A 9,167-nucleotide genomic window follows, 5' to 3' on the forward strand; every position below is an offset into this window, starting at 1 on the left:
CCACATTTCAAAAAATGCAGATATCAGACCAACATCAACCATAATGAGGTAAGTTGAGGACATATATAGCAGTCAAGATTCTCAAATCCAATATTGTACATGATCTGACACAGAAACTTCATCAAATTTCTTCAGCTTCAACCCATGAGTAATAACCTTTAACGACACACGATCTTGTGAGTAATTACAGAACATAACAATGAATACTTATTCTTATTTAAATAAGCAATTAATTAAATATAATGAAAAATTAATGAAAATATATCTTTCATTCCCATATCCTCCGAGTCACGTGGTGTTCATATTGTGTCAACACAAATGTCATCACTAGTCCTCTAGTGAGTCCAGGATGCTGATCCTGCTCAGACTCAACATCATCAGCATCATCAATATCATCAACATTATCACATGTAGGCTCATCATACTGCTCCTCAGCCTGCTCCATATGTGCAAGCTCAGATACATCCTCCTCCATCTGTGCATGCTCAATTGGCTCAGCGACATCATCATGAACATCTTGTCTACGACGACGCTGCCTAATTGAACGATTTGCTTCATTTTGTCTTTTGTTTGATGCTGTTGGTGGAATTCTCTCTGCTCCATCACCACTATCACCTCTCATGTTTCGGGCAATGTTGCGAATAATTTGGCCAAAGACACCTCTCATTCTAGGCACTGCAATATATCAATAATAAAAAAATAGGAAAAAAATTAAATAAACAAAAAGAAATTCATTTTAGAACATTCGTATTGTTCCCAAATTTTCGAAATTGAATTCAAAAGTTTCATTGAAGGCCAAACTTCCGAACTTATTTTAAAACTTTCCATGAATTCCAAAGTTTCGAAATATTTGAAACATTCGAATACTTCATGTTTCTGAAATTCACATTTCGAAAGTTTCAGGTTGTTAGAAAGTTTCGAATATTTCTGCATTTCGAAAGTTTCATGTTGATGGAAACTTTCGAAAGTTTCAAAAATTCTGGGACAAAATGCACTTCGAAAGTTTCAGTTTGTTAGAAACTTTCGAAAATTTGTCGGATCTAGAAAAAAATATCAATTCGAAAGTTTCATGCTTATAGAAACTTTCGAACATTTGGAAAAATATAATTTTGAAAGTTTCAAATGTTCGGAGATTTGTAAATATGTTATTCGGACAATTGAAAGTTTCGAATGAAATAAGTGAAAAAAGATAAAGATAATTTTTTTAGAGATTTTTATAGATAACAACATAGACAAAATATTATTTTCAATGGAGATGGGAAAATGAGAGATATAGATAGAGGGACACAATACAATTCTCAAATTTTAAATGATCGAAATCGGACCTTCATATGTAACATATGCGGTTTGGGCCCATAAAAACTGTGGAAAATACGGTCCCATAAAAAATAGCTGTGTTCAGATGACAACCGTTACAAAAGATTACATAATAGAGAATAATTACGGCGAAGAGAAGTGATTCAAGAAGTGCAACAGATTAGAATCAATCAACCATCTCTTTTTGATTTGTCCTGAGGTGTTGGTGATTTGGAAATTCATTTTGGAATGGTGAAAGGGCTGCTACAGACTTGCGTTACGTGACAGTGGACATGGAGCAGCTTTTTTGAGTATTATATATATATGTATATTATATGAATAAATTTTGCTTATAAAAAAATGCAAAAAAATACGAATACAATTTTTTTTAATAATAATAAGAATTTTATCGAAAACCAAACAAAAATAATAATATTATATGTATAGTTATATACTTATACATGATATTTAGTCAAAGAGTAAAACTTGAATTAATTAACTATAGTACAAAAAATATTTATTTTAATCTACAATTGTAAATTCTTTAAGCAAAAATAAAGATGTGGTGAAAAATATATCAATATAATTTCTGAGATTTCAAGGAAAAACAAAGACTAAATTACAGGGAACAAGGATTAAAACTCTTGTAAAACAAAGGAAAGACAAAGACTTAAATTACCCCTAGAGACATAGTAAACCTACCAAGAAAAAAAAGTAAAAAAAACAACAACAAAGGATTATGTAAATAAAAAAAATGTAGACCAAATTGTTTAGGGGATAAAGTCCACACTAATAAAAGAATGAATAGAAATCTATCATATGAAACATAAAGAAACTCCCAAAGAAATAAATTTCTCTACACAAATATTACTTTCGTGATATATATGTGAGACATTTAATTGCAATAAAAAATTCAGGAAAATAATTATATTTATAAAAAATATCAACTTTATATCACCTTAGAATTGATTTTGCATATAAAATGAATTTTAATTAGAACGAGAAATTGGAATTTTTTCCTTTAAAATTAATTTGTACTTTCAAATTTATATTCAACTTAATTTAAATTTTTGTATTTAAATTTTTGTATTGAACTTAATTCAATCTCATAAAATCGACTTATAAGTAAAAAATGTCTTTTTCAACATAATCTTATTAAATTTCATTTCTTATCTACGTAAGACTTATATTTTTTTTTAATATAATTAAACATAAATTATTTTATATCGAATTCACTTTTAGTTGACTATAAGAAAAGTTAAAATATAATTGTAAATTCACATACAAAAATTCGATAACTAATTTTATTCATTTCATCTATAATTTTATAAATTAATTAAGTCCAAAAGAATTTTTCTAACCGCAAAATCGAGGATTTTTTACATCAATATCCTCTTTTTTAAAAATTTTAACCAAAATACCCTACTTTCAAATCTATATACCAAAATGCCCTATTTTTTTAGCATAGTGGGATATCGTTTTCTGGGGGGCGACCTGTTAAAGTGTTTATTTTTTTCACCCAGTAGGAGGTCGCTGGCCGGGGATGCGACCTCCCAAAGGATTTTTCAATTTTTTTTTCGTTTTAGAGTTATTTAATTGCTAAATTGATTAAATTAATTAATGATAACATATTAATAAATAATAACAACAATAATTATTATTATTAGTTATTATTATTATTATTATTATTAGTAAAAATTGTTATAATTAAAAATAATTAAAATTAAAATAGTAAATTAATATTGTTATAATTAAAAAAAATTAAACTTAAAAACAGTAAATTATATTATAAATTTAAAAGAAAATACATTAAACAAAATTATATTAATAACACGAAATAAAATATATTAAATTAACGGAAAAAAATATATCTTATTGATGTCCACCTAAATGACCTCCAGTACTACATCTGGGATTTCATCGAACTCGTCTAGCTCTTTGAAAGAGTTGAGGTTCTTCCGGTTCATCAATAGGAAGTATCTCAACTAGTTGAAAGAGCTAGACGAGTTGAAAGAGCTAGACGAGTTGGACGAAATCTCAAATGTAGTACTGGAGGTCATTTAGGTGCACATCAATATGATGTGTTTTTTTCTGTTAATTTAATGTATTTTATTTCGTGTTATTAATATAATTTTGTTTAATGTATTTTCTTTTAAATTTATAATATAATTTACTGTTTTTAATTTTAATTATTTTTAATAATAAAAATATTAATTTACTATTTTAATTTTAATTATTGTTAATTATAACAATTTTTATTAATAATAACAATAATAATAATAATAATTGTTATTATTATTTATTAATTTGTTATTATTAGTTATTAATTTATTATTATTATTATTATCATTTATTAATGTATTATTTAATATAATTATTAATTAATTTAACAATTAAATAACTCTAAAACGAAAAAAAAAATTGAAAAATTCTTTGGGAGGTCGCATCTCCGACCAGCGACCTCCTACTGGGTAAAAAAAATAAACACTTCGGCAGGTCGCAACTCCAAAAAACAATATCCAATTTAAATCCAAAAAGTAGAGTATTTTGATATATAGATTTAAAAGTAGGATATTTTAGTTAAAATTTAAAAAAAAAGTGGATATTGATGTAAAAAACGGTAATATAAACATGTGATTTATATTTCACGTTTGGCACGTGGAGCTGATATCCTGATAAAAAAATATATTATATGGCAGCGCGTTTATACTTCATGTTACATCTATAAATACCTTAACTTCTTCATAAACCACAACAAGCTTCTTTCTGTACTACTACATCAAATAACTAGTGTTAATTTCTTTGATTAAAAAAACAAGCCAAAATGTTTGGCATCTTAAACAAGGGCCAAAAGATCAAGGGAACTGTGGTGTTGATGCCCAAAAATGTTTTGGACTTCAACGCCATAACCTCGATCGGTAAAGGCGGTGTTCTTGACGCCGCCGGAAATCTCATCGGCGGACTTACCTCCATTGTTGGTGGAGTTGTTGACACTGCCACTGCCTTCTTAGGCCGTAATGTCTCTATGCAGTTGATTAGTGCTACCAAGACTGATGGTTTGTTCTCTCTATATCTTCAATCTTCAAAATGTTCCACAAAAACCTTCAACTATTCAATTCATTCTACATCTTTCATGTTTTATATGTAGATATATTTAAACCATATACGCTTTTAGAATAATCACTATGTTAAGATCGTCTGATTAAAATTTAACGATTAAGATTTTAGTTATTAAAAATAATTATTATATAATCAAGTATGACCGCCGAATATAAAAAAATAAAAATGTAGTACTACTATAAAGATAACACAATAATATTTGTATAAAAAAGAACAAACAATAGTATAATATCTTGGGTGGCGTGGTAAATTGGAGTTTATATAGAAAAATATTATATAATTGGAGCTTGTGGTTGTTTTTCACTAATTGAATAGAAACAGGTGGCTGATGTAACTAACTTGAATTTAATAATTGCATATAATAATAATATAGAATATATTCCTGTATTAAAAAAATAAATTAATATATTTTGTATGTCTCATAATAATATTTTTTTGAAAAAGTTTGCTTAAAAATAATTTACAGTTTAATTTTTCAAAGTGATATATTAATTATATTATTTAATTAATATTATATGTATTATTCTCAATTTTATATCATTTACTTTCTATTTATGATAATAATAATTATATTAATATTTTATAAAAATAATTTAATAAAAGCATCACTATTTTTCTGTCTTTCTTTTATTTATATATTTTTCTTAATACTGATAAGATAGTTAAATAAGATAATTATTATGAATATATAGAATATATTTATTGATTACATACTCTCATAATTGAATACTAATTATTAGATCTCATGTTTATAATTCTTTTCTAAATCTTATTTGTGTGGTTTCACTTTGTATAGCAAGTGGAAAGGGGCTAGTTGGAAAGGAAACATTTTTGAACAAACATCTTCCTCAATTACCAACTTTGGGAGCAAGGCAAGATGCATTCAGTATAAATTTTGAATGGGACACTGATTTTGGAATTCCAGGAGCATTTTACATAAGAAATTATACACAAGCTGAATTCTTCCTTGTTAGTGTCACTCTTGAAGACATTCCTAACCGTGAAACTGTTCAATTTGTTTGCAATTCGTGGGTTTACAACTTCAAAAACTACAAAAAGGACCGTATCTTCTTCACCAATGATGTAAGAGGCTTAAATATTTAAATATGAAAATTGAGCTCCATTGTGTTTCTTTCCATAATGTAAATGAGAATAAAAATAAATTGAATTTATCACAGACATATCTTCCAAGTCAAACACCAGCTTCATTACTTCACTATAGAGCAGAAGAGTTAGACAATCTAAGAGGAGATGGAACAGGAGAACGCAAAGAATGGGAAAGAATCTATGATTATGATATTTATAACGATTTGGGAAATCCAGATGGTGGTGACAAATTTGTCCGTCCAGTACTCGGAGGGTCTAGCACCTATCCCTATCCTCGTAGGGTTAGAAGTGGCAGAAAACCAACTAGGAAAGGTAAGTTTTTTGCATTATAACTTTTATTAGTTGGTTATTAATAATTCTATGTCTAATAAGATTGCAGGAGCATAATGTAATTGTATTTACAACATGTAACTAACTTTCTATTGTTTTATTAAGTATTAAGTAGGGAAATTTCTTAATCATACTATCACTTAAAAAAAGTTATAATTGACCATTCATATCAAATTTATAATTTTCTCCATTCACTCTCATATAATAAATATATGTAGTTTTGATGTTCTTATTGTTTTTTATATTTATTCTATTGCTATTTAATTTTTAACAGATCCTAAGAGTGAGAAACCAGGTGTAATTTATGTTCCAAGGGATGAAAACTTTGGTCACTTAAAGTCCTCAGACTTTCTTATTTATGGATTAAAATCACTGTCTCAAGATGTCTTGCCTCTATTTCAAGCTGTAATTTTTGACCTGAATTTCACGCCTAATGAGTTCGATAGCTTCGACGAAGTGAGGGGACTTTTTGAAGGTGGAATAAAACTTCCTACAGATATACTCAGCAAAATTAGTCCCCTACCAGCCCTTAAAGAAATCTTACGCACTGATGGTGAACAAGTCCTTAAGTTTCCACCACCTCATGTAATCCAAGGTAAATTAATCATCATAATTGGACCACCAATGTTTAACATGTTCCTTGTATTCACATTAGCAACTTACATTATATTAGTATCATACTAAGTAGCAACAAAAAACTTATACATTGTTTGAATTAATCTAATTTGATAATTTTTTTATTATCATGTTGTTTTGACCAGTTAGCAAATCTGCATGGATGACTGATGAGGAATTTGGAAGAGAGATGGTTGCTGGTGTAAACCCTTGTGTCATTCGTCTTCTCCAAGTAAGTACCAAATGTATTTGTAATACTTATTTAAATATATATTTTTTTTTTGTCAATTACACAATACTCACATTTTTTTATTTCAAAATTATTCACTAATACAACAGGAGTTTCCACCAAAAAGTACACTAGATACAATTGTCTATGGTGATCAATCTAGTACAATAACCAAAGAACACTTAGAGGTTAACCTTGGGGGACTTACCGTAGAAGAGGTAATAATATAAATATATTTCACATAAAAGTCATTAATCAAAGTTATGAAATCATGTTACTGAAGTTAAATTTATGGAACAGGCACTTAATGGAAATAGATTATTCATCTTAGATTACCATGATGCATTTATGCCATATTTGGAGAGGATAAACTTAACTGCAAAGGCTTATGCCACTAGGACAATCTTGTTCTTGAAAGATGATGGGACTTTGAAGCCAGTGGCCATCGAATTAAGTTTGCCACACTCAAATGGAGTCCAATATGGTGCTGAAAGCAAAGTCTTCTTGCCTTCAGATGTAGGTGAAGAAAGTACAATATGGTTATTGGCCAAAGCTCATGTAATTGTAAATGATTCGTGCTATCATCAACTTATAAGTCATTGGTATGAACTCTGCTAAGCTATATCTACAAAGTAACTTTAGTTTGTAATGTATGGCATGTTTACTAATGAAATAAATCATGTGGTTGTAGGTTGAATACTCATGCAACGATTGAACCATTCATCATAGCAACAAATAGACATTTAAGTGTTCTTCACCCAATTAATAAACTTTTATATCCTCACTACCGTGACACAATAAATATCAATGGACTTGCTCGTCAAGCTCTAATCAATGCTGATGGCATTATAGAACAAACATTTTTGCCTGGACCAAATTCTGTTGAGATTTCTTCAGCAGTTTACAAGAATTGGGTTTTCACTGATCAAGCATTACCAGCCGATCTAATCAAAAGGTAATTTTTCACCAAGAATAATATCATCTAATTCTAATACATAATACAAAATAACATTTTCTTCATCTTAAACAATAATACAATGTGTTTAAATAAAGCAATTCAAAAGATTTTTTCAAAATAGGTGCTTAGGATTAATAGTAAATAGACATTGCTATATAAAATATTAGGAGAAACTTGTTAATTGTTATTGACAACAAATTATTTGGTTGATTAAGAGGATTGGCTATTGAGGATTCATCTTCCCCACACGGCCTTCGCCTCGTGATACAGGACTACCCTTATGCAGTTGATGGACTAGAAATATGGGATGCTATTAAGACATGGGTCCAAGAGTATGCCTCCTTATATTATCCAACAGATGAGGCAGTGCAAAAGGACACTGAACTTCAAACTTGGTGGAAAGAAGCTGTAGAAAAGGGTCACGGTGACTTGAAAGACAAGCCATGGTGGCCTAAAATGCAAACACTTCAAGACTTAGTTCAATCATGCTCCATTATCATATGGACTGCTTCTGCTCTTCATGCAGCTGTTAACTTTGGACAATATCCTTATGGAGGATATATCTTGAACCGTCCAACTCTTAGCAGAAGATTTATCCCTGAGAAAGGAACTCCAGAATATGATGAGATGGTGAAAAGTCCTCAAAAGGCATACTTGAGAACAATTACTCCAAAGTATCAGACCCTTGTTGATCTCTCTGTGATTGAGATACTGTCAAGACATGCTTCTGATGAGGTGTACTTAGGAGAGAGGGATAGCAAATTTTGGACATCTGATTCAAGGGCAGTACAAGCCTTCCAAAAGTTTGGAAGTAAACTAACTGAAATTGAAGGGAAAATCATTGAGAGAAACAAAGATTCTAGTTTGAAAAATCGTTATGGACCAATACAATTGCCCTACAATTTGCTCCTTCGTTCAAGCGAGGAAGGTTTAACTTTCAGAGGAATTCCCAACAGTATCTCTATTTGAGAGAAGAAGAAAAAAGTGTGTCGTTTTCTTATCTATTGTGCACTTGTGCTTTTCAATAACATCCATGATGATTGTATCTGTATAATAATTATTGTGTCTATGTTTGTGCTACTGTTATATTTGGAAGCTCTTATTTACATATAATAAAGTGTGTCTCGTTTCCATTATGTTTTCCACTTTCTTTCAACTATTACCGATTTCATTTGCTATTTTTATAGCATTAATCCGCAATTTACGAATATATAATATTCAAATTGACACAAATCATTGTGATGAATATGATGAGTATACCTTTCGAATATAACAATGTTATCATAAATGGTAAATATAACATCAATAAAGAAAACAATCTACTGAACCGTCAATTTTGAGGTATAACATTGATAAAGAAAACAAGGATGAATATAACTCTTTAACCAGTTTTGACTATTAGTTATTTGTGTTAAGATAATTAGCCAGTTAAATTTGTTAAAGTTAGTTATTGAATTGGTTAGTTGCAATTAAAAGGTCAATGTACGTTATCCAATATATATAAAAGTATTA

The 9,167-nt window shown here is 29.1% G+C and overlaps 1 protein-coding gene across 1 annotated transcript; it reads left to right on the top strand.

Annotated features, from left to right (window-relative positions):
- Positions 1-4,039: 4,039 nt before the first annotated feature.
- LOC101491931 (seed linoleate 9S-lipoxygenase) lies at positions 4,040-8,791 on the top strand. The gene is made up of 9 exons (XM_004510357.3): positions 4,040-4,352; positions 5,213-5,499; positions 5,595-5,835; positions 6,128-6,448; positions 6,615-6,700; positions 6,808-6,915; positions 6,998-7,299; positions 7,389-7,652; positions 7,871-8,791. The coding sequence occupies exons 1-9, from the start codon at positions 4,121-4,123 to the stop codon at positions 8,622-8,624; spliced, it is 2,595 nt and encodes an 864-aa protein (XP_004510414.1). The 5' UTR covers positions 4,040-4,120; the 3' UTR covers positions 8,625-8,791.
- Positions 8,792-9,167: the final 376 nt, after the last annotated feature.

This window comes from Cicer arietinum, chromosome 7, assembly GCF_000331145.2.
Source record: "Cicer arietinum cultivar CDC Frontier isolate Library 1 chromosome 7, Cicar.CDCFrontier_v2.0, whole genome shotgun sequence".
Classification (NCBI taxonomy): domain Eukaryota; kingdom Viridiplantae; phylum Streptophyta; class Magnoliopsida; order Fabales; family Fabaceae; genus Cicer; species Cicer arietinum.

Bases quoted from the DNA above. Each gene is read 5' to 3' on its own strand.
- LOC101491931 (XM_004510357.3), top strand. From the start codon at position 4,121: ATGTTTGGCATCTTAAACAAGGGCCAAAAGATCAAGGGAACTGTGGTG. The intron at 5,500-5,594 runs GTAAGAGGCTTA...AATTTATCACAG, and splicing joins GTATCTTCTTCACCAATGAT to ACATATCTTCCAAGTCAAAC. The intron at 7,300-7,388 runs GTATGAACTCTG...ATGTGGTTGTAG, and splicing joins CATCAACTTATAAGTCATTG to GTTGAATACTCATGCAACGA.